This window comes from Castor canadensis, chromosome 7 (genome assembly GCF_047511655.1).
Source record: "Castor canadensis chromosome 7, mCasCan1.hap1v2, whole genome shotgun sequence".
NCBI classification, from domain to species: domain Eukaryota; kingdom Metazoa; phylum Chordata; class Mammalia; order Rodentia; family Castoridae; genus Castor; species Castor canadensis.
In genome coordinates, this window is record NC_133392.1 from 8319132 (window position 1) to 8343539 (window position 24408).

A 24408-nucleotide genomic window follows, 5' to 3' on the forward strand; every position below is an offset into this window, starting at 1 on the left:
CACGAAGCTCCCAGAAGGAACCAACTGTGCCAACACCTGGATTTCAGAGTTCTGGCTTCCTGAAAGAGGAAGGAATCGGTTCCCATTGTTAGTGCCACCTGTGTGTGGTCATTTGTCACAGTAGTCCCAGGGAACACACACCTGATTCTCTCCATGGATGGCATGCTTTACCCCAATGGTAGCAATAGGGATGCCTGTCATGGAAGTGTTAGAAAATGCATTAGAAAACTGTAAAGAAAGCTTTCCAAAAACACCTGTAACCTTCTACCCAGATAAGTACTATTTATGTTTTGTGTTTTCTTCCAGTTGTCTTTTCTATACAGATAGGTTGGGGTGTGTGTTTGTGTGTGTGTGCGTGAGAGAGAGAGAGAGAGAGAGAGAGAATATAGGGTAGCATCTTGCTTCTTTTGTTTAGCATTGCTGCCTCCAAAGGACATGCTTGGAAGTCCACACTTGCTGAATTTAGGTCCTCATTCCTCTCGTGGAGGCCTCAGAACAGATGCAGCTCCTCTAAGTGTGACTGGCCAGAGGAGAGCTGCACCATTCCTCCCTTGGCAGCCTGGGTACACAGTAGCCCTCCTGCGGCCACGTCTAGGGCAACCACTAAGTGTGATTCCCTCTTCTGTGCGTTTCCCAGCCTCAGGCCCAGCTGCTCCAAATGGGCAGCCATGTCCTATCTTCTGCTGCCCATCCTGTGAGGCAGGAACTCAGCTCCTTTCCTCAAGGAGTAGGGTGAGTTCCCTAGGTGGGCCCAGAACAGCTGCCACCAGCGATGGTGCTCTCCTGTAGACATGCATAGCTGATTGCCCAAGAGGACAGGCTTGCTTAGGAACCTGACCACTCACCACCCGCTGCTGTATTTTCACAGCTGCTCCACCTCCCTCCCCACACTGCCTCAGCCCAAGTTCACAGGGTGGAACATTCGCTCAGGCATGTGCTTTCTGCTCATCACATGTCTTCCTGTCACTTCTCCCTAATTTCCCTTTCTGAGGAAAGTCAGGCTGTGCCCAACTTCAGGTCCTGGAGTGAAAACAGTAGGCTTTGGCAGCTCTCTGGGCAGAGATGAGGACTGGTCTGTCTGGATGTGCTTGTGTGCCAGCCAGCCCTGTTGTGGCTAAGGAAATGGGAAGCTCCTGGGCTAGTGGAGAAGACAGGCAGGACCACTATTTCTCATGGTCCTGCAGGTTCAGCAAGAACCAGAGGTGGGGAGAGGGAATGAGCTCTGAGTGGGGAGGGCCGCTGCGCTGGTGGAGCTGATGCCAGGCTGGGTGTTAGAGGACAAGTAAGAATTTGCGAGGTAAACAAGGGAGGAAGGTACGTAAAGGGGAATAAGCATTCTGAGCGGAGAGGACACAACAAAGACTGTACGTCCTCTTCTTGGAGAAGGGCAGTTCCCCTGGGGGTGTCCCTTCCTTCCTTGAGTTCTGGCTTCTCCTCTGAGGATACAGACACCATAAAGGTGAGCCTTTGAGCAGGAGGGCAGCCATGCTGGCCAGGCTCACTCAGCCAGGAGCAGGCCCTGCTCAACTGCCTCCAAGACCCAGTCATAAGTCTGCCATCTTACAGGAAGCTCACATCCACAGCTGAGTCTTCCCAAGAGTCACCATGTTTTTACCTCTGAGCAGGAGGGCAGCCATGCTGGCCAGGCTCACTCAGCCAGGGGCAGGACCTGCCCAGCTGCCACCAAGACCCAGTCATAAGTCTGCCATCTTACAGGAGGCTCACATCCCAAGAGTCACCATGTTTTTACCTTTCTTTTAAGCACAGATATCCTATACTAGGAACTGAAGGTGAAGGTTTCTTGCCTCCCTGGCCCCCACCTTAACAGAAATAGTTCATCAGCTCAGACATTTACTACATGCTGTGCTGTGCTGGGTGCTGAATGGTGAGCAGTGATGGTGGCTGAGAGCCTACCCTGTGGGAACACTGAAATAGGCATTGGCTGTGTCATGACTAAGTAACGATGCTGAGGAGGGGAAGGCAAGGTGTATTAGCAGGAGCCTACATCAGAATGCTTAGCCAGTCCTTGGGCCACCTGCTGTGTTAGTTATCTACTGCTGCGTAAAAAGTTGTCCCAAAATGTTATATCTTACAGCAATGCCCATTTATTATCTAACAGATTCTAGGGGCCAGGAACCTGAGTACATCTTTATTGGGTTCTCTGTTTTTAGGGTCTCTCTCCAGGCTGTAGTCTAGGTGTCAGCTGGGGCTTGGGTTTCACTCAAAGGCTTGGCTGGGGAATGATTGGCTTCCATGCTCACATGGTGATGGGCAGAATTGAGCTCTTCAAGGGTTGTTGAAATAGGAATCTCTGTTCTTTGCTGGCTGGTGGCTGGTGGCTGCCCTCAGCCCCTTGCTGCTAGGCTTCTCCAACGTGATGTTGGCTTTAGTCAGCCAGCATACTGAAGTCATGGTTATTTATAAACCAATCATGGGTGTGACATCCTATCACATTGCCATCTTCTCTTGGTTAGAAGCAAGTCACCAGCCAATCCACGTGGAGGAGAGTACAGGGCATAAATACCAACAAGCAGAGGTCACCAAGGCCCCTTTAGAAATCAAGTCAGCTGTCATCCCTGCACTTTGCACTCCCTGCCTGATCAATGCTCAGGAGCCTGGTGCTAACCTCACAGCTCAGATTCCAGCTTAGTGCCAGCTCCCAGGGCAGCAGGCGGTATCCTGTGTGTGTTTTCTCTGAGTTGCTGACAGCAGCAGCTGTTTCATTGCCCCTTAAACATTTATAAAAATATGCAACGATAGGAATTTCTCCTATTGAAATTCATGGCTCATGGCCTATCTGAAGTGGCTGCAGCTTCCCAATCCCAGCCAGAAAGGATGATAAACATTGTGTGTTTAGGTCACTCTTGAAGAAACAAACACTGAGCCCAAGTCCCCATTAGTTTAACTGGCTCTTTGGCCTTTAGCCCACTTTAATCGTTCTATGACTTTGTACTTCTGCAAGTGGGAGATTCCTTGGGCTGCTAGAAGCCATTTGTGTTGATCCAAATTGTTCTTTTCCTCCTACAAGTCAGCTTGGCAGTGGGAGGGGGTTATTCCTAGTCTTAGATTCACATTTACCCTATATTTCTATAATTAATCAAAGGAGATTTTGGAAATGTTGGAATCGGAAGCCAAGTCATTTTTAAGTTTCCAGAGAAGGATGTAAGTAGTAAGTGCAATTTTTTTTTTTTCCTGGAGAATAGAGGAATAATGGAAAGAAGTGGGTGGGATGATTCAAATGGCAAAGAGGCCAGCCAAGAATTTGTATTCCAAGTTTCTCTCTGTAAGAGATCACAATAATTTAGAACTAAAGTAATGCATTCCTATGCTAAATTGCCCAATTAATTAGGAAGAAACCACCAGCTTCAAACAGATTTTTTCAATTAATCCCACTCTTAAATGGTCAACACTGTTCTTTCCTAATGTCTCTCACATCATCCTCCTGCCTCTTCATTCGGGAGATGGTTAATAGAGTTCACTTCTCAACACAGGGGCTGTTATAGCCCCCATTCCATGTGACAAATGGCTGGAAGGTGCTGGTTCTTGACCCTCACTGCTTTCTTCTCCTATTCAAGGGACCATTGGAGAGGGGCTCAGGTGCCATCTGTCACGGATTTTACAGTGTCTACATTTTGCTTTTAATTCTGCATGTAGTCTTAGCGCAATGCCACCATAAGAATGGTTACTTTTCACATTTCATGGTGATGGGCCTTATGGGGAAGGAAAACTCAGCTCAGTTAAGTGGAATTTGATTTTGATCCAAATCTCTTGAGCCTTGGAACCTAGGTAGCTATTTTCTTCATCTGCTTATATAAACTGATTGTTTAAGAGCCCCCTGGACTGGCTAAATAATCTACTTATGATAAACCTGGAAGCGAACAAGGCTTGTAATGAAATGCGCCTATTTATATGCAGTCACTCATGGGGACAGAGAGTTAATGATGAGGCTGAACATTTGGACAGGAATCTGGGTCTCATTGATTTCCCTTGGTCTACAGAGTGTGTGGTGGAGAGCAACCTCCACCACTGAGTGTGTGCATGTGTGTATATATGCATGTGTGTGGAAGGTGTGCCAAGGTCACAGGGATAGAGACAGTTGCTGGGTGCCCAGACAGGCTGCATTGTTACGCTACCTCTGCTATTCACTGGCTTTGTGACCTGGGGCAAGTAACTTTACTGATCTCTCTCATTTCCTCATCAGTAAAGTGGGAGGAAGTAGTCCTGCATAGGAGTTGTGAGAATTAAGTGACTCAGTACATGTGATAATGTGTTTAAGTGGTGCTGGACAAACAAAAGATTCTAATATAGACCATCACTATTATGAGATGTCAGCCATGGTTAATCATAACCAAACTGACCACTCACTCATTCACTCAATGAGATCCGTTCAGCATCTTGATACACTAGAGGCATTATGGATACAGGAGAGAAAACCATTCGTTTCCCTCATGGAGCCATGGCCATGGAGGGGGAGGAATAGGCCCCATTGAAACCAGTGCCCTAGTGTTACTGGAGCTCCAGTTCCAGCCTGGCTCTGTGCCAAGCCCTGCTCAGACATTGCTCCTTTGGTATTGCCAACAGGTGAGGGCTATCATGACATCTGCACAGGTGAGGTGTGTGGGCTCAGTAGGGCAAAGACACCTACCCAGAGTCGCATGAGTGGGTTGGTTCCCAGGGTGTGCACTTGATCTTGATCACCATTTATGTACAACAGGTGTTGGGGGAGTGCTTTTGGGACAACCACTGTGAAGAATATAGGGACAAGACAGAGGACAGCAGGAGACTGATGCAGTCCTGCAGGGACCTTGCCCAGTCCTTCACAGCACAGTTGTCCCAAATTGGGGCCTCTTCCCTCCATTAGCTATTGGTGGACTGGGGGCAGGATGGCTTCTCCTGAGTGGGTGGGGGCTGCCCCTGGGTGAGGGAGGTCTTTTCAGCCAAGGGCAGTTCCTGGGGAGACTTTCAGTTTGGCAGAGGACCTCAGTCTTTGAGCGTGGACTCGCCTCATTCACTTACCTGTATGTCCAAAGTAGCAAGGTGCTGCCCTCCAGCAGGAACCAGCTTGGCTAGGAGGAAGCTGGATGGCTGGATGCCTTGGAGAGGCTGCAGACCTTTGACCTGAGGCAGGGGTCTGGATCACTTGCTGCAGGAAATCCTTCTCCTCCCAGCTGGGCCTTTCCAGGCCTGGAAGCCCCAAGTGTGTGCCACAGGTTTGTTCCCGGCAGGGGAGGAAGCTGGGCACTGCAAATGCCATGCTGCCTTCTCTCTATAACAGATTTGCATAAAGCCTCAAAAGCAGGGTTTTTCCCAGCACTGAGTCATTAATAACTAATATGAACTCTCTCAAAGAGAAATTAGGAATGCTACCCTGGGGGTGACACGCAGAGTGGGAGAAAGACAAGAGCCCAAATTGGGCTCGTCCCCATCCCTCCCCAGCTCTCACACTCTCCTCAGCCCTAGGACTTTGAAGGATTAAGAACAGAATGGCCTGGAGAAAACTCTGGCACAGTCTTTATTTAAGCTGCTCATTAATTTCCTGGTGAATTTAGGCATTTTGCTTCTCGGAAGCCTCCTGTTTGGATGTCATGGACACATCTTTCTATGGGTCTGAGAAGTGGCCTGTGGTCGCTGTAATGACTGAACCATCCAGCCACTGGTGGCCAGGGTGTTGGCCTCAAACCACAGAACAAGAAGGGAGAGGCAGCAGCAGCCAGTCACAAGGACAGCTGGGGCCTTTGTGAGCATGCTTTCTGAAGACCATTCAGGGTGACCACCTGGTGAGGGGCTGTGTCTTGTTATTGGTGGGAAAAAAACCCATCAAGCTGGAAATTCCGGGGTGTTTCACATTATTTATTTTGGGGTTATGTTTGCAAAGCCATTGGCGGTCCTGTGTATTCCCACAGGGACTGTTTGCAAAGGGCGGTTCTGTGGAGATGGTATGGGAGGCACCCAAGACAAAAAACAGTGTTGTTTTGTACCTGTGGAGATGCAAAAAGTAAGAGGTGTTCTGCCAGGCCAGTATTGGTGAGTAGACACTGGGCAGCTAGTGAGAGTTTAGGGATGTGTGGTACCCAGAGTTCTGGGGCTGCTTAATGTTGAAGAAGGGATCAGCATGTATCACATTGGCTAGTCCTGGGGCATAGCGGCCATCCCTGTCAAGTGAGGGTGCCATGCCTGGGACCTAGGCCTGGCTTGGTAACCAGGATGGCTGCAGGAAGCTCCTTCATTTTCTCACTGTACTGTCAGGATCACTGGTGACTCATGAGATGCTTAGAGGTACCAGGATGCTCATGCTAACCCTAGGGTCCATGAAATCCTGGCTGAGATCCCGCGATCAGATGTCCTGGAAGAAATAGGTGGATACAGAGCCCAGCTGTGTTCAGGGAACATTGAGCCTCATGGGAAAGAGAAGATCCCCACTCAGTGGCCCCAGGGACCAGGAAGCTTTGCATCCCTTAAGTGTGTTTTAGGCCTAAACATGGATGTTCTTACCTGGTAGAAAGTGAGCCTTTTCCCTGTCATCTGTCTGTTAAGCTTCCTCTAGTCCTGCCTCCTTGTGCTCTATGATAAGATGTCCACAGTTTGTGATTCAGGGACACAAAAGGGCTCCTCCCCAGCTGCATGGAATGGCCTTTTTTCCTTAAAGGAAAAATATCCTAATCATCCTCCATGGCACCATATCAGAGGATGGGGAGTTATTATCAGTGATTTGAATTTAGATGCTGGCACATGAAGAATAATGAGGCCATGTGCTCTGGCTTTCGTTTCTATGACCGTATTTATCACCACCTTCCTATGGCTGTAGGAGTGTGAGGTGGGGAAGGTGAGTTGGAGGACATGAGTGTGTCCATCTTTTGGGGGCACCTGAGTGAGAAAATGTGGCCATCACTTGAGTGTCATTGAGAAGCTGGCAGGCAGGGGCTGGAGGAACACAGGGAGGTTGCAGCCTTGCTGGTGAAAGCCAGCCCGGGATGCATCAGAGGACTCCAGCATCCATCATGGATCCTTTCCCAAAGCACAGAGTGGTAACTGGAGTAAAGTCCCAACTGAAGGCCACCAAGAGCTTACACATGTCTGAATTGAAACTGAGAGTAAAGTTCATGCTTTGGTGCATCTCTGAGCCAAATCTAGTGAATTCTGGCATGGGCCCCTTTTGGGTCTGACCTGTTAAAATCAACAGCCACTTACTGGGGGTGGGGGGGTGAAAATGTCCTGGAGCTGCACTGTGTTGATACTTGTATAACTTTGTGCATATTCTAAAGCTGTTGTTTCAGTGGGGTTCATTTTGTGCTATGTGGATTCTATGTCAGGATAAAAATGATGAAAATGCTACAAAAAGATGAGAAATTAACCATAGAGAGAGGTCTCACCACACCATTGACCTTGGAACTAGAACTCTCCAAGTCCCCATGTGGAGGAAAGGCCAATGAAGAAGTAAATCACTACTTTAAAACCCTAACTACTAAAATCTAATGAGCTGGTGCAGGAGCCAGTGAGCAACACCCTATCCAGGTGACGGGAGACCACCCCGTGTGTGGTGCTGTACAAAATATACCTGAGCACCCATTTGTTGTTGGTGTCATTTTTTTTTTAGCTGCCCAATGTGATGTTCCATCATTGCCTTTGTTTCCTGCCATGGCAATGATGTCCCTCCCAAATGCTTGCTTGCTGTTCTGTTACCTGTTATAATTGCTTACCAGCCTCTGGTGACCTACTAAGTAGTTCTAGATAACAGTCGACTCACTTCCAAATCTCTGTGCACCTAAAGTGATAGAAACATCAAACAAAACCCCAAAGCCATAGGCTCTAGTCAGCCATTGATTCGTCTCTTTCCCTAAACTCTGAAGGCAGGGGCAGACCCATGGGTCAATGGACTTTGGGGTCAGCTAGACTTGGATTTGTTCCTGGGTCTTATGACTGGGAGTGAGCTCCCAAACCTCTTTAAATGGCAGTATCCTCTGTAAGACAAGATGGGTGTATCTCATGGGTGGCTTTAAGGATGGAACAAGAAGAAGCACACAGTCCACAGCAGGTGGAAGAAGCACAGCAGGTCCACTGGTCCACATGAGGTTGGGAACAGAGGGGATTATAGCTGCCAAACTGGAGTTATTTGCCTGGAGCCTGACAACCTGTAACTCTCCCCATCCCAGTTCTGCCCTCTTGCTCAGAGGACAAGAGCTATACCCCTGAGCCACACCCCCCATCCCCAGATCCTGCTTTAACATTCAGCAGTAGACTGACCTCCGCTTATGTTAACTCAGAGCAAGGCTCCTTAAATGTCACTGAGTGAGTTCAACAGTGGCCTTGGGGTTTTATTAGGGGTGGAGGGCCTTAGGGCTCACTGACAGCTACTCCTTTGTCCATATAAGAAGAGATGTCACTTTCAGAGGGAGCCTCCTTCTCCCCAAAACACACACCCCCTCCACTGTCCCTCCTGGAGTCCCAGAACCTTGCACTTGACAGGGACAGGGCAAAGCAGTACTGGCGTGAACACAGGCCTAGCGTTGCAAGGCCGCACTAGCAGCCTTCTAAAATAACCGCAGCACAGAAGGCCTGGAATGTATTTGGGCTTATATTTGGAATTGCCATTGGAAACACTGCTGGCCAAATGTAACACCCGTCTGTTCAGGATGGTTTCAGAGTAAGAAAATGAGGTGAATTATAAGGAGGGAGATGGGCAGTTACAGAACTCAGGACTGGGGGTGGGAGACTCAGGTCCCCTGACTCTCACACCAACCCAGGGGTTCCAGCCTCTGGAATCTGCTGTCCCCACTGGAGGGATTTTACCTGTTGGAAGTGGGTCTTTCTTCCTGAACATTCCACCCGCTGGGCATTCCCTCAGGAGTCTGTGGAGCTGTCCTTCTCACTGAGTCTTTGCTTCCCCTGGGGGAGCCACTCCTTCTCAACTATTTGTCACCCAGCGCCAAAGGCAGGTGTCCTCTTGGGTCAAGACTTGCTTGCTGTTTTGCTCCATCCTCCCACATTCTTGGTGCCGAGTCTGTTATGCATCCTGAGGTGGCATCAGTGTCACTGCAGCTCTGTTATGATTACAAGACTGTTGTCAGCCAAACCACTTATGTGTTTTCCATGTTGGTCTCTTTCCCTACTTCATCATTGTGCAGTTGATTTTAAAGACTGAAATGTGGGTGTCTAGGTCTTTCTCTTTACATTTTAGCTTGTTAAATGCGTGTGCCTACTCTGGCTCTTTGAGGTCTATTAGATACATTCTCATACACTCACCGTCATCAATATTTTGAGTGGCTTTAATCCATCCAAGTGGCTTTGTCATCCAAGGTTGTTAAGTGACTCCTTTCCTGGAGTCTCAGGAAACATCTCAGTGCTGTTTATTGACAGCATTCTTGTGATGCCTTGGTCTCTCCTCTTTCAATAAGGATACCAGTCACTGGGTTTAGGACTCATCCTAATGAGATGAAGTGAGATGATCTCATCTGAATGTCTTCAACATTAAGTACATGCGCAAAGATTTCCTGTCTTCAAATAAGATTACATTCATAGGAACTGGGATTAGGACTTGGTTATATTTTTTGAGGGGTCCACTATTAACCAACTACAGAGTCCACATGGGAGGTGGTGGCCATTTGTAAAGAGAATCAAGTCCCTACTTGGATGTCTGCTGACAAAGCAGAGTGTGGAGGACTGAAGCAGGACAGCTCCAAAAACCTAGAGGTTCTCCTTACCCTGAAAAGCCAGTCTCACGAGGATACTGTGCAGTTGGTATACTGAAACACTGGACTTGTACCATTTTCCCCCCGGGGATTACTTTTTGATCTCTGAAGAATTGCATGGAATCAGCAAACTTTTCCATGAAGTTATTTCATATCTAAAATTGAGACAGGCTTAGGTATGCTTGTTTTATTTATGAGCCAAATGTCCATAAGAAATGTTATTACCTCAGGGAAAAATCTCAGTATGGAAACCTTGGGCCAGTCACTGGGGTTTTCTATGGAATTTATGTGATAGAAATCTAGTTCCATCAAACAATTTGGCTAGTCCTGTGGGCATACTTGGTAAGAACTCTGTCTTGAACTTATTCCGTGTAGATTTTGGCAACAGATTCAGAAGCATCTGTTAATTTTCACTGACGTGGTTTCTCAGGCCTAGCTGACCTATTGATGGGACTGATAGGAAATATGTGAGCCAGGAAGGGCACCTGGTCAGACAGATTGCACATGGGATTCCTCAGTGCACAGCCAATCTGCACAACGAGATCTGTGCAAATCTGACTTTGGCATTTATCAGCCAGCCTTTGGTTCTCCTAGCTATGGTTGGCCTTTGGTGGCAGGTGCTGTGTTTCAGTCTTGGTGTATGTCCTGGTTTTGAAGAAACAGAGTAGCACAGCTGATGTCAGGGGCACTGGAAATAAGCTGATATCATGGTGAGTGGATTCACCTGAGTCTGGATCTGGGTGCTGTTCTACCCACTGGTACCTGAACATCTTCAGTGATGTGTCTTGAGGCAAATCTTTTGGGAGGTTTGCTTGGCCAGGCTAAAATTGGCAAGACAGTCTATTCTTGTGTGTTTGGATTCTAGAAAATCTGAGGGCAATTCGCAAACACCCAAGATGTCCAAGGGGTGTCCTTTGTGGACCTTGGCCAAAGATGAATTCTCAAGGGTAGTCCCAAAGACATTGTACTGGATGGGGGATTAAGAGGTGAATAAGATCTGTTGGTGTTTCTAAGAAGTGACCTGTGGGGTAATCTCATGTCACTGAAAGTGACAGTGGTGGAGAAGGAGCCCTGGAACAGACCCAGCTAGGGGACAAGGCTTCTGCAGGGAGCACATGTCTGAGCTAGGGACAGATGCACACAGTGCAATTGTCATTGCAGATGTACAACTGTGGTGCATGGTGTGTGGTGAGATTCACAAAACTGTCTTCACTGGAAAGCGGGAACCAAGCTGGAGATGTTGGGGAACAGAAAGAACAGAGCTGAGTGGAGAGAGGAGCATGTCTCCATAAAGCCGTGGCTACATGTGATTCTAGCTGAGCCTCACCCTTGGCAGGAGGTGCCGCTAGGGCTTGTGTGTGCATTAAGGGTGTCACTCAGAGCTGTGGGCATTAGGGGGTGTGTGCAAGAAAGGGGAGGAAGAAACATCTGAAAAAAAGAGGGTGATTCTTGAAAGTCAAAAAGAGGGATTTCTTACCTTCTCTGCAAGCAGGAACAGAGGAGAAATAAAGTGTAGGAAACTAACAACCCACAAGTTCTGTGAATGAAGAAATTATTCTGACATCTGCTAAAATGTTATGAGGGGTTGTTGCTGTAGTGTAGGGACTGGTGTGGTAGGGTTTTGCCTTAGAGGAGAGAGATTGGGTTTAGCTCAGAATACAAAAAGTAGAGATTTTACAGCTAAAGACAGGGTTGGGGGGAGAGTAGAACTTTAACTAAGGAAATTTTAAGAGTGAGGGAGATTCTGGCTAAACCAGCCTAACAGGGTTCTTGCTGAAGGCAGGCCAGGTGACCAGACATCTGGTTCATGAGGTACTGGAACAGATCAGATTTAGAAGGTGGGGGATTCTGGTTGAGCAGTGTCTAAAACCAAAATTTTGACAGCTTTAGTTTAAGGATCTAATTGGCTTTTGTGAGAGGGATTCATGAATGGGGCAGACGGTTATTCTTGTAGCAGGTGGTCTGATGAGCTGAGTAGAGGGGTAGGTATTAGAGGTGCAAGAGTGTTGAAGAAACAAAAACCAAGAACAAGAAGTAGATTGGTTGTTTCAAAGTTACTTTCCTTGTATGGATTACAAGCAGAGGGAACTTCCTTATCTTGCTGGCTCAGGTTGACTGGTCCCCTGGTTGATTTGCTGCTGTGAATTGCCTATGATATGCAAACAGCCTTTTTCTTCTCCTCTTCCTCTTCCACCTTCTCCTCCTCGTCATTAAACCCCCAGTCTTGAGCCTCCCAGGCACTCACTGAGCTACATCCCCAGCTAAAACTAGCCCCTTTTCAAGTTCAGTTTGATTGCTAGGAGCCTAGGGGAGAGAATCCATTCTGGTTTGATCTGGTCTGTTGGGCCTAGTGCAGATACTCAGTCTAAACCAATGTTTCTTTAACAGCAGAGTCTTGCTAAAATGGGATGATGCAAAGACAGATATGGCTGCTGAAAGTTAAGGAAGACCATCAGCTCCAGTGGAAAAGCTTATTATCTGCTCAGGGTGGTGTCTGTGAGAACAGATCTGAGTCTGTGGATGACCACAGACTCCACCTGCATGTGCAGGCGTTCACCTGCATTTCTGTGGGTGCTCTGACATTGAATTGAAAAATAGGTCCCTGTGAATCAAGATACATTGAATATTGTTTTCAATGTAAGGAACATCTATAGGAAAAGCAGGAATTTCATAGAGGATTGTGATGCTGTCAGAGCAACAGATGCTCTGTGTTCTCTCCAAGAGGAGAAAGGAATGAGAAGGTGCATAAAATTTTCATGGCTTCTCTTTGCTCTTGTATGATTTTAAATCTGATGTTGTGGAAACACAGTTGACCTGAGATGACTAAAATAATTTTTTAAAAATAAAAAACAAAAAAACCCCAGTGCTGGTGGGTTTTTTTGGGGGGGCCAGTGTAGACATGTCTGAGTGGGAAGGGCAGGACCAAGAAGGGAAGTGGGGAGGGGGCTTGTCTGCCAGGGAAGGAAGAGGAATGGTTGCATTTTAATGAACAAAACTAGATAATGTATTGCACATTGATTTTCATTGTCACTCAAGTGGCGTGATTTCACATTCTCGGATGGTGAAATTACCCATTTATTTTATTCACAGGTTGTACTCAGACTATCTCTACTTTGCAAGTTCAAATAAATCTGCAGATGACTTCCACGAAAAAGTGACGGAGGCTCTGCAGCTGTTTGAAAATTGCATGCTGGATTATTCACTGCGTGCTTGCGTCTACAACAACACCCTCAACAATGCCATGCCTGTGCGTATTCAACAAGCCCCATGCAGAATGGGGCTGCTTTGCTGTTATTATGTGCAGGGGGGCATTGAGGAGCACAGAAACACAGAGGGAAGCATTTTAACGTGCAAATGCCACTCAGCCGCCTTTGAGTGGTGTCTAATGTAGAAACAGATATTCTGGGCTGTAAGAACTGTGAAAGCTGATGGGTCCTTCCAGCCGGCTCCCTGCTGATCACCAGCCACTGTGTGTCTTGTGTCTCTTCCTCTGTGAGCGATCCAGGGTGCATTTAGGAAGATTAGCATTCAGCAAAGCTCCAAAGCACACCCTGCAAGTAGAGACAACAGACAGGAGGACAGCCAGCCTCAAATTGTCTTAAGAGCGTCTCTGCAGTGTGGATTGTTCTGCTGCTTCTAAAAACTACCCACCAGTGACTTCAAATGCTTGGTGTCTCTATTGAAAACCGTTGGTTGATCTCTCTGCCTAGGGAACATATCTGTAAATTTCCAGGCTTTCTTAAAAACAGTTGTTGAGGGTGAATCCAGCACCTGTAGCTGAGGGTGAACTGGGTTCTAAGAGCTTCAGCAGGGATGGTGCAGTAAGTAGCTTTCTGCGGTGAGGCCAGTGCTACCACCTGTCCCACGTTTGCCTGTGTCACATGTGAGGCATTAAAGTGGCTGCTGTGGAGGCAGTCCCCAACATGATGGGGTTAGAGGGAGGGGTTACCCAGGCCATTTTATCTGAAGGCAAGGTGCAGGGGTAGTTAGTAGGATTTAATGCTGCTTGCCTGCCAAAGGCTTTGTAGTTTGGCAAGGAAGATGTGCCAGGGACAAGATTACTGCATCACCAAGAGGCAGGATCAGGCTTCAGAGGCAGGTAGTGGCGTGGGTTCACTTCTTTGCTCTGGCATTTACTGGCTGTGTAACTCCACACAGTTGTCTTAGCCTGTCTGAGATTCAGTTGCTTCACACTGCTTTGCCAGACTGTTGTGAGTTAGAGATTAGTTGTTCTTTCACCCAGCATGGTGCTGGGCCCTGGGGCTGCAGCAGGGACAGCACAGGTTGGTCCCTGGCCTCCAGCAGAGCTTAGAGGGGAGAGTGCACAGAGGCTGAAAAAGAGAGCTCTGGCCCCTAACAGAGACCTCTGAAGAAGAGCATGAGGCAGGAGACCACCTAGGAGAGGGAATGAGTGTGCCAAGGATGCATTGACTAGAACCAGAACCAGAAAGGTGATAGTGTCCCTGTGCAGAGAGCAGCCTATGCACAGGCCGGAGGCAGATGGAAAGCCACCAGGGAGCACAGCGAGGGCAGATGTGAGTGAAACAACTTAGGGACAGGGTACAGGGCTGCATCACCAAGAAACTGGTGAGCCGTGGAGGTTGTCCAGACAGAGACAGGACCCCATGAGAGGGTTTTAAGCACAAGATAGTGTGGGGGCAAAGGAAAATGTCCCCTTCACCCTATGAAGGTTCACTGGGGGTGATCTGAGTGTAGGCAGATTAGATAGAACAAAGGCATACAGACTTAATAACGTGAAAGGGGAAATCACAGCATGGGGGACAGTCACAGGACTGTGATCACTCACCAGCCCAGCATGACTCAGAAACTCACACTCCCCTTTTTCTCTAGGGAGGGTGAGAATGGAGAAGGTTGTGTGTGTGTGTTGGGGAGGGAGAGGCAGGGCAGATGCCCTGCCCAGGTGGTTGGGTTTAATAGCTGTGAATTGTGCTTCCCTGCACAGAGGGGTGAGTGATATAACTGAGTCTGTATGCTGTGGCACTTCATGTCACCTGGAGTCCCCCAAGCACCTTCTCTTGTGACGGGCAGTGCTTAAGGGCCAAGCAAGCTGCATGCACTTCCACTTGTCTGTAAATAGGTTTTCTGGAGACAGGATTTCCGCAGCCACTTGCTCCCACAGCTAGGAGAGGGCGTGCCCTGTCCCTGCTTCCTGTTTGCACTTCAGCCCTGAACATGAGAACCGGCAGGAAGTTCATTGGCAGGCATGCGATACTCTCCACTTCTGTGTATGCTGGAGACATCCTGATGAAGCAGCTCCCACCAAGATGAACACAAACTAGGTTGCAGAGAGTGTTCTGTCACAGGGCAGGTGCAGATGCAGCTTCAGCTGCTCTAAAACCCCAATATCCTCCCACCAGCACTTAGCCCCTTTCCCTCTGGAAAGTTCTCAAGTTGCGAAGGCAGGTTCTTGGGTAGAGATGAACCTAGTGGGACTAGACTTTCCTTTGAGGGGCAGCCTTTGAGCCGATCTGGGAGAGAAGTGAGGAACCCTGTGAGGCCCATGATCTAACCACAGGACAACTTCATCCCTATTCTCTGTGCTGGGGGCAACATATGCACTTGTTTCCAAGACTGCATGCATTCATTTTTTCTGTAGCCTGGGCTCAGCTTGATGTTTTTTATTGCGAGCTGCTGTAGAAGATAGCAACAAAGTGTGGGTTGGAAGCAGCTAATGAATATTGGAGGCAATTTACCTATTCCCTCTAATTGTTCTTCTCCTTCCCCATCTTCCTATGAGCTTAGAAAAACAATGAAATGGAAAAAGAATACTGAGAAGTGAAACTGGTTAGTGTCTGCACACATCTTATCAGATGTTTCTTCATGCTGCTAGTACCATGTTCAGCAACTCCATTGAAAATCATACTGAGCACTGGCGCAGGCTCTATGCACGGTGGCTTGATGGTGAAGCCACCGTCCCTGCTCTCAGGAAGCATAAGATCAAGCTGGGAAGGAAGGAAGTGTGTCTGTCTGCCTCAAGAGATGGGGGCTACAAGGAGGAGCCCCGTGGCTGGTGGGCACTCCCCATGGGAGGGATGGGCTGGAAGTTTCAGCAGACCAAGAATTTTCTGTGTGGAGAGCCCTAGAGGTCTGTGCAGAGGCTGGCCATGCCAGCTCATTGCTTTGCAAGGCACACGTTGGTGACAGTCTTGGGATAGAAGGACAGAGACGAGAGAGGGGAAGAGTGTGGGTCCTGCAGGTGTTGATGGGAGTGGATGAAGGGAGGGGGCGTAAACAGAGAGGTGGTAGATAGGAGTAAGACTTCCCTGGCTGTTCTTGCTTCTGACACCAACTACAAGTTCTAGAGGGGAGTTCCCAAACCACTCTTAAGTTCAATGAAGTTCTAGAAGGGCTTGCAGGACACTTGGAAGGCTGTTGCACCTGTGGTTAGGATTCATGACAGGGAAAGAATACAGATGGATATCGACCAAGGGAAGAAGTACACAGGGAAGGGTCTGGGGAGAGGTGGACTCCAATACAGAGCCCCCAGTCAGTTCCCCACTCCTCATGGAGTTGTGCTAGCAGATCCCAGGCATGATGGACACATGACCACACTCAGGAGTGTAGCCACCCCAAGTCTTGGTGTTTAGAGTTCTTATTGGGGCTTAGTCACATACTGCCTCATGATTGGCCGTTAGTCTCCAAACCCTCTAGAGATCAGAGCTGACACTTACCATGTGGCCCAGAACCCTGCCGTAAGTCGCAGTTTAGCTTGTCCAGGGCAAAACCCCAGGCAAATCCAGATACTCCTCTGGGGCAGCATATTCCAGGGATCTAGCAATGCCCTTCCAGGAGCAAAGAGTAAAGGCCACAGCTCTCCTTAGGCAGGTTCTTTCTTTCCTACCTAGTTTACAGTTAGGCACAAGGGAAGGAGCAGGATGAGGACCCAGGAACTGAGAAGGTGAGAAGGTGGAAGGACTTAGCACCAGGCCACTTTTATTCAGATGTGCCCACACTCTCACTGAGGGGTCACAGATGTTCCTGTAGAACATGGGGTGTCTTTGAGGTACCCGTGGTTGATTTTTCACAGCTTGTTGTCTCTTGGGAGTGGGGATTGCATCAGAAGCAGGGAAATAGCCACATGCCATGCAAAGATCACGGACACCCTTGGTTTTGCAGCCCTGACCTCTTTTCGGCACCTCAGCCCTCACCTGTGACTTAGAGGTGTAATGCTACCCAAGGGACTGCTGTGAGGATTAAATGCAATCATTTAATAGGCATTAAATGTGTAGACAGTTTTTGCCTACGTAGCACAAAACTCCTTTTGAAGGCGCAAGAGCACATGTGTTCTTGTACTTCCGGGGTGCTTGTTTGCTGGGATCGCTCTTCTGCAGGGGGAATGCAGAATGCCGCAATGCTTTTGGAAAAGGGCTTCCTGCAATAATGCTATCCTCCTGTGTCCCAGGTGAGGCTCCAGGTTGGGCTGTATGCTGTGTACCTTTTGGACTGGCTCACTGTTTTCAGCAAGGAACAGTTTCTCATTCTGCGCCTAGAAGACCACGCATCCAATGTCAAGTACACCATGCACAGGGTCTTCCAGTTCCTGAACCTGGGTATGTGTTGTGCTTCCAACTGATGGGGCACAGTGTGAGTCCCAGGGGACCATGACTCTTTAGGCGCCCTCTGGGTCAAGTACAGGTGAGGTAAGCTGGGTAAGGACAGGCTGCTGGGAGGCCCAGTGACTCCCCAAAACAGGCAGGTTTAGTACCTATTTATGAAGCATCAGCTGCCCATGGGTCATTGGGTACCTTGTGATGAGGGGTGCTCTGGAGAGGAGAAGGTTGCCTCCCATCTGGGATCTTTAGGTTAGTAGAGGGAGAGGAGGAGGCCATAGCTGAACTCACTGATTGACAGTAGTATGACATGGAGGAAGGGTAGCACTGTCACAGTAGGAGCCCCCACTCCTTGAAGTATCATGGAGGCTTCATGGAAGGACAGGGACTGTGGTTTGAGCCACACGGTGACGGTGGAGGCCCGGAACCGTCCCGCAGAGGCATGGGGTGCGGAGGGGGAACTGGTCATTGCATCATCTCAGGGCGACAGGCGTGAGGATGAAGAGTTGCCCTGACCCTAAGAATAGTAGTTCCAAGTCCCAAGGGGGCACCGTGACAAGGTCATGTCACTGGTCATAGTGCTCGCTGGCAGAGGTGTATGTAAGGTGGGCAGTGCTGTCCATACGCACAGGTCACCCAAGGACAGCTGGAAAGGTCAGAGCAAGCCACATTCCTTTCCAGAGCACCTCTTGCAGCCGTGTAATGATCTTGCCTGGGGATCTTGTTAATTGAATATTTGTTGAAATTGATCTGCTTGCCAGTAGGACTCAGGACCCTCTAGCCGTTTCTCCTTATCTTGGAGAGCTGGTAATGAGTCTTTTGATTTGGCCGCCTATACACTCTGTCACATTATTAAGCTTGCTTTTGTCTCTAAGAGGGACAGTAAAGCCAGTTTTCTGTCTTGCATAACCCTAGGACACAGGGCTATCCTAAGGACTTTGGTGAGATTCCAAGAGCCCAATCTCAGGAGGCCTGAGCAGTGATCATTAAGTCAGTGAGCAGCCCACAGTCTAGAGGGCTGGGCTGCAGGGTTGTGTCCTCTGCAGTGGCCTCTGCTGGCCTGTCTTTACTGATGTACTTGGTGCAGGTGGAGGTGTGCTCAGTGGGGTCTCTGGGCACAGGTGACCAATCTTCTCCCCCATGGCCACTTTATAACAAGGCATATAGATGAAATAGGGCCCAGGGATGGAACCCTTAACATCTACCAGGAGATCAAAGTGGAATGACTGCAGCAGGACTACCCAGCAGGAAAAACTAACCCCCAGGACTGTGTCTAGCAGGTCTCCGTCTTACCCAATTCTCAGACAGGCTGAAGGCTCTGAAAAGCAGCCCATTCATGGCAACTAGAGATGAACCCCGAGGCGGGCCTCAGATGAAGGTAGCACCGTCGTTACCTACCAAGCAGAACGTCCCCCTGCGTGGAGAATGCGCACTGGGTCACAGAACGTCTCTGCAATTTCCACCTTCCTTCCTTAGCTCCTCCTAATGGATCCAGCCAAAGAATTTGAATTCCCAAACACGTTCTTTTTCTTTTTTTTTTTTTTTTTTTTTTCATTTTTCTTTTATTATTCATATGTGCATACAAGGCTTGGTTCATTTCTCCCCCCTGCCCCCACCCCCTCCCTTACCACCCACTCCACCCCCTCCCGCTCCCCCCCTCAATACCCAGCAGAAACTATTTTGCCCTTATCTCTAATTTTGTTGTAGAGAGAGTATAAGCAATAATAGGAAGGAACAAGGGGTTTTGCTGGTTGAGATAAGGATAGCTATACAGGGCATTGACTCACATTGATTTCCTGTGCGTGGGTGTTACCTTCTAGGTTAATTCTTTTTAATCTAACCTTTTCTCTAGTTCCTGGTCCCCTTTTCCTATTGGCCTCAGTTGCTTTAAGGTATCTGCTTTAGTTTCTCTGCATTAAGGGCAACAAATGCTAGCTAGTTTTTTAGGTGTCTTACCTATCCTCACCCCTCCCTTGTGTGCTCTCGCTTTTATCATGTGCTCATAGTCCAATCCCCTTGTTGTGTTTGCCCTTGATCTAATGTCCACATATGAGGGAGAACATATGATTTTTGGTCTTTTGGGCCAGGCTAACCTCACTCAGAATGATGTTCTCCAATTCCATCCATTTACCAGCGAATGATAACATTTCGTTCTTCTTCATGGCTGCATAAAATTCCATTGTGTATAGATACCACATTTTCTTAATCCATTCGTCAGTGCTGGGACATCTTGGCTGTTTCCATAACTTGGCTATTGTAAATAGTGCCGCAATAAACATGGATGTGCAGGTGCCTCTGGAGTAACAGTCTTTTGGGTATATCCCCAAGAGTGGTATTGCTGGATCAAATGGTAGATCGATGTCCATCTTTTTAAGTAGCCTCCAAATTTTTTTCCAGAGTGGTTGTACTAGTCTACATTCCCACCAACAGTGTAAAAGGGTTCCTTTTTCCCCGCATCCTCGCCAACACCTGTTGTTGGTGGTGTTGCTGATGATGGCTGTTCTAACAGGGGTGAGGTGGAATCTTAGTGTGGTTTTAATTTGCATTTCCTTTATTGCTAGAGATGGTGAGCATTAAACACGTTCTTTTTCAAGCTAGAAACCCCTGTCTCAGTATGAAGCATAGCTGGCATTTTTGCAAAGTTCCTTTCACCTCCTGCCATGCCTCCAGTTGACAGGATGCTTTTCCTTTCATTCCAGGGCCCTTAAGTGAGAAGCAAGAAGCTTTGATGACCAAGAGCCCAGCATCTAACGCACGACGTCCTGAGGACCGAAACCTAGGACCCATGTGGCCGGTCACACAGAAGATTCTACAGGACTTTTATGGACCTTTCAATGCCAGGCTGGCGCAGGTCCTAGCTGACGAGGCATTTGCATGGAGGACACCGTGAAAGCTGCGTCCTGCTGCAGACTCTGGGCCCACCGACTTGGTCATTGCCATGACTTTAAAAGTCTCTCTTGGTGGAGAACCATTTACTCACAGAGTGGAGAGCTCCCCCAGGAACCCCAGGCTTCTTCTCTTCTCCAGGCACCTGCTAGTAATAACCATTTCAGAATTTCCCTCGCCACGCTCCACAGCTCAGCACTTGACTCCTCACCGAGCTCCTCCACCTGAGTTGTTGCAAAGTGCGCTTCAGCAGGAATTCACTTTTACCCGGATGGAGCTCAGGGATGGCAGGCTGGCACAGCGCCCGGCACAGAGAGGAGGCCTTGGGAGGCCATAGCCCAGCCCTGCCCACTGACTCTGGGGAAGCCCTGCCACAGGGCTTGACAACTCTGGGATCCGATTGAGCACGCTAGAGGTCATGCCCTAGGACTCCCTGGAACTTACACTTCATAGGCAGTTTTGAAGTCACTCTGTTTTGATCGCCAACCTCATCTGGGTGGAGAACTGAGCCGCTTTGAGAATGGAGGCACTTTTTAGTTTTTTTTCTTACTCCCAAGTCAGCCCTTCAGTGACATAGAAATAAGCCCTGTTCACTTCACTGTTTCCGGGGCGGGGGTGGGGTGGGGTGGGGAGGAGTTTGAGAGCATCTCTCCCACCTCCTCCCATTCTGCCCTCTTTATTTATATTTAACCCAGAAAATGGATGCATTTCAAACAAATGGATCCCTGCATTTGACTCGCTAGCCCTCCCTTTCTTTTCGGCCTCTTTTAGATGTTTTCTTAAGAAATTTAGTTTGTATTTGGAATGGGGATTTTTTGCTGTTAATGCCCGAATAGAGAAGCCTCAAGGAATTGGTCACTTCATGGGAAATCTAGGTGTCTCAAGTCCTCATCACATGCACAGGGTCACCAGAGAACTGAAGGATCTTTAAATTTTTAATTCCGGTCACTTGCAGGCTCCAGCATTGGACTGAACCTGTTATCCACATACTCCATCGTGGGTAATCAAAATTCCTTACTCCCTAGGGAACTGCAAGATACACATGTCCCGATTCAGAAACATGGCGCACAGACTAAGCTTGCATTGCTGGGACTGGGAATGAGATCTCTAGGAGCCATATTCTTAATGGAACTTTCCAGGCCTCTTGGCAATTTGGTTTGTGATGGAGTGGGCCGAAGATCCTATCATTTCTTAGAAGGCTCTAGGGAAGACTGGAGAGAATATTTGAGCCCATTTGGCACACAGGCCCAGGTGGGAGTGTGATGAAACTTTGCACTGGATGCTTCCTATGGAGCCGTGTTTTGGGGTCGGGGTCCCATCCACCAGTGTCAGGAAGTGCAAACACTACATAACCAGTTCTCCCTTGTGTGTGTGTGTGTGCACGACAGGCTGGGCTTGGGGGCAGGCATGAGGATCTGCAATTGCTCGACTGTCCAATCCTTCTGCCCCTGTCCCTCTGCCTTTGGAGATGGGATGCTTAGCTCGCTGGAAAGTGCACAGAGAGCTCAGTCCTGGCATGGCTGGGGCTGGTTCTGCTACTGAAGGAGCTATGTGTCCTGAATGCCCTCATGCAGAGACAATTCCCTGCTTTCTCTCACAGCCAACACTCAGAGCAGCAGCCGGGGGAAGAAATCTGGCTTGAGCACAAGGATGCTTTGGGGAGATATCACTTCAGTGTGTGTGTGTGTGTGTGGGTATTTATTCGGAATACAGAGTGTGTGCGCATGTGTGCATGGTGGGGGAGTTGTGCATCTTCTGAGTGGGTTCCCTTCAGTTCTGTTGCTGGCAAGGCTTCTCCCTCCATTCTGGACACTATGCCTTTATAGATTAATTTCTCTGCCAGCTAACTTGTCATTTCCAGTACATGTTTTACTATTCCATACCAACCATGATTACAAGGGATTTTTCTTATGCACTCCTATGCATGTGAAAAACATGTAGTATAATTCTGCTTCTTACAGAAGTATTACTGAAGGTATTATTTCCAATATTATTTGGTTTATTACTGATCTTTTTGTATATGCAGGCCCACCAGTCTGTACCACCAATGCCATCCAGCCCCAGTTTTCTCTCTAGGGCCTCTCTCTAGAGGTCGGTCACATGCGTTGCCTTTGCTTTCTCTGGGTCAAGACCCTCTCCTGTTGATAGCATAGGTGGCACTTCAGGTGGTGGCTGTCTGGCCTGTCACCCCAAACCAAAGTGAAAAGGAATGTTTCTTACAACCTGGTGTTGACATCACTTTTGTGTTCCCCAGAGCTGCAGACTGTCTTAAACTGTACTCCTTTAGTCTTAGTCATTTAAGGTATGTTATGTGAATCACCACTGTGCTGTACTTTTATTAATAATATTTAACATAATTAAAGATGGACCCACCCGACTGGCATCTGAAGAGTGTGTGCGCCTCCATCACAAGCACAGCTGTCAGTTCTTTCCAAGGTGTCCAATGTGTACAGACAAGTCACAGGGAAGGCTGTTCAGTGTCTTGCCTGCATGGGTGGCAGAAGGTAGCCCATGAAAGATGAGTGTCCAGATGTTACTGGGGCTTCTTTGTGATGTGAGAGTTGGGGTGGGAGTCCCATCCAGCTCACAGTGGGCCTCATGTTGTCTTCTGAACTGGGAATTTGCAGGTTAGGTAACCTCAGGTCTCACTACTGTTGCCTGGCCCCTAGGAAATATGTTTAGAGAGCCCTGTGTCTCTGCATGTGTGTCATTGTCACTAGACATCTAGTGTCCCGCTAGGACTTGGAGTGACCAGGGCAAGCCTGAGAGAGGATGGGTGTATCAGTCAGCTCAGGCTGCCCTAACAAAATACCATAGGCCTGGTGGCATTTATTTTCTCAGTTCTGAGGCTGTAAGTCCAAGATGAAGGAGCCGGAAGATCGGATTCTCTTGAGACCTGTCTTTGTGGCTTGTTGATGGCTGTTCTCTTGCTGCTTCTTCGTGCATATGGTCCTTCGTGCTGGTCCCTGGTGCCTCATCCCCTTCTCCCAAGGTCATCAGTCAGACTGGCTGAGAGCCCATCCTAAGGGCCTATTCTGATTTAATCATCTCTATAAAGGCATTATGCACCTTCTGAGGTATTGGGGTTTGGGAGTTCAACCCATGAATTTGGGAACAGGTACACAGTTCAGCCAACAGAGGGGTTGTCTCAGACTTGGTACGCTGGACGCCTGGGCCATCCTGGGCACAGTGTGGTGCCTGGATTGGTCCTCCAGCTCTGGGAAGTCCCCCTGAGGAGAGCCTGTCTCCCCAGCACTGCCTTTCACAATGGTATTTTGGGGTGGGGTTACTGGCATTCCATCAGGGAAAGGGAGCACCTCATCTCTGGAGCACAGCCAGGCAAGGCTTTGCTCAGCAAGAATGTGCACCTGCCTGGAGGAGGAGGAGCCAGTGGGAGCTGAGAAGCAGGACAGGCCTGCCATCTCTGGGAGTTGGTGCCACAACTCCTCCCCAAAGCTCTTCCAAAAGCCTCTTGTGTCATGCAGTACCCATTCCCCTCTCAAGAAACCAGGGCAGGAGCCTCCCCAATGATGCCTCTGTGTGTTCTGAAGCAGGGGAACTGCCAGCCTCATGGGAAGAGGTGCCTTGTTTGGGCTGGAGTTTCTCTGCTGCTCCAAGAATCTTCCTTCAGGCAGCCTTGGCCTGTTGGGTGAAGCAGATCTTGTAGAGACTCGCAGGAAGACATCTCTTTGAAAGGTTGGAATTTCCCAGAGATTCTGGAAAATCCCAGCTCCCCTTCAGAGCACTAGAGAGCAAATAGGATGGGAGGGGAGACAGCTGCATGAACAGGAGAGCAAAGACCCTGGGAGCTGAACAAGTTTCTCCTGGCTGCTTCAGCAATTTGCCCTAAGCTGGGTGGCTTAAAATAACTCAAGTTTCTCATTTCACAGTTCTAGAGGGTGAAAGTCCTGGATTAGCCTACCTGGGCTAAAGTCAGTCCGTGAGCAGAGCTGTGTTCCATCCTGGGGCTCAAGGGGAATCTGCCACCTGGACTTCCTACCTTCTAGATGCTGCCCTGTGCCTAGGCTCATGGCTCCTTCCTTCATTTTCCTAGCACAGCATCTTCAGCCTCTCTCTGGCTCTGGCCCTCTCTGCCTGTGGCCACACGGCCTTCTATAACTTACCCTCTTCCCTCTCATGAGGAGCCTGTGCTACATTGGTCCTACTGGATAGTCTAGGGTCACCTCCACAGCTCAAGATCCCATCTGCAAAATTCCTTTTCCCATTAAGGGGGACATATTTATATTCTGGCACTTACACCATGG

At 48.6% G+C, this 24408-nt stretch overlaps 1 protein-coding gene across 3 annotated transcripts in view; it reads left to right on the forward strand.

Annotated features, from left to right (window-relative positions):
- Chst15 (carbohydrate sulfotransferase 15) overlaps positions 1–22520 on the forward strand; it is a 71382-nt gene extending 48862 nt beyond the window's left edge. For all 3 annotated transcript variants that reach the window (XM_020171780.2, XM_020171779.2, XM_074078127.1), the window contains exons 6-8: positions 12777–12933; positions 17110–17257; positions 19957–22520. In XM_020171780.2, the coding sequence (XP_020027369.1) occupies positions 12777–12933; positions 17110–17257; positions 19957–20147 (496 nt within the window). In that variant the 3' untranslated portion in view covers positions 20148–22520. The remainder of the gene's footprint in view (positions 1–12776; positions 12934–17109; positions 17258–19956) is intronic.
- The last annotated feature ends 1888 nt before the right edge of the window (positions 22521–24408 follow it).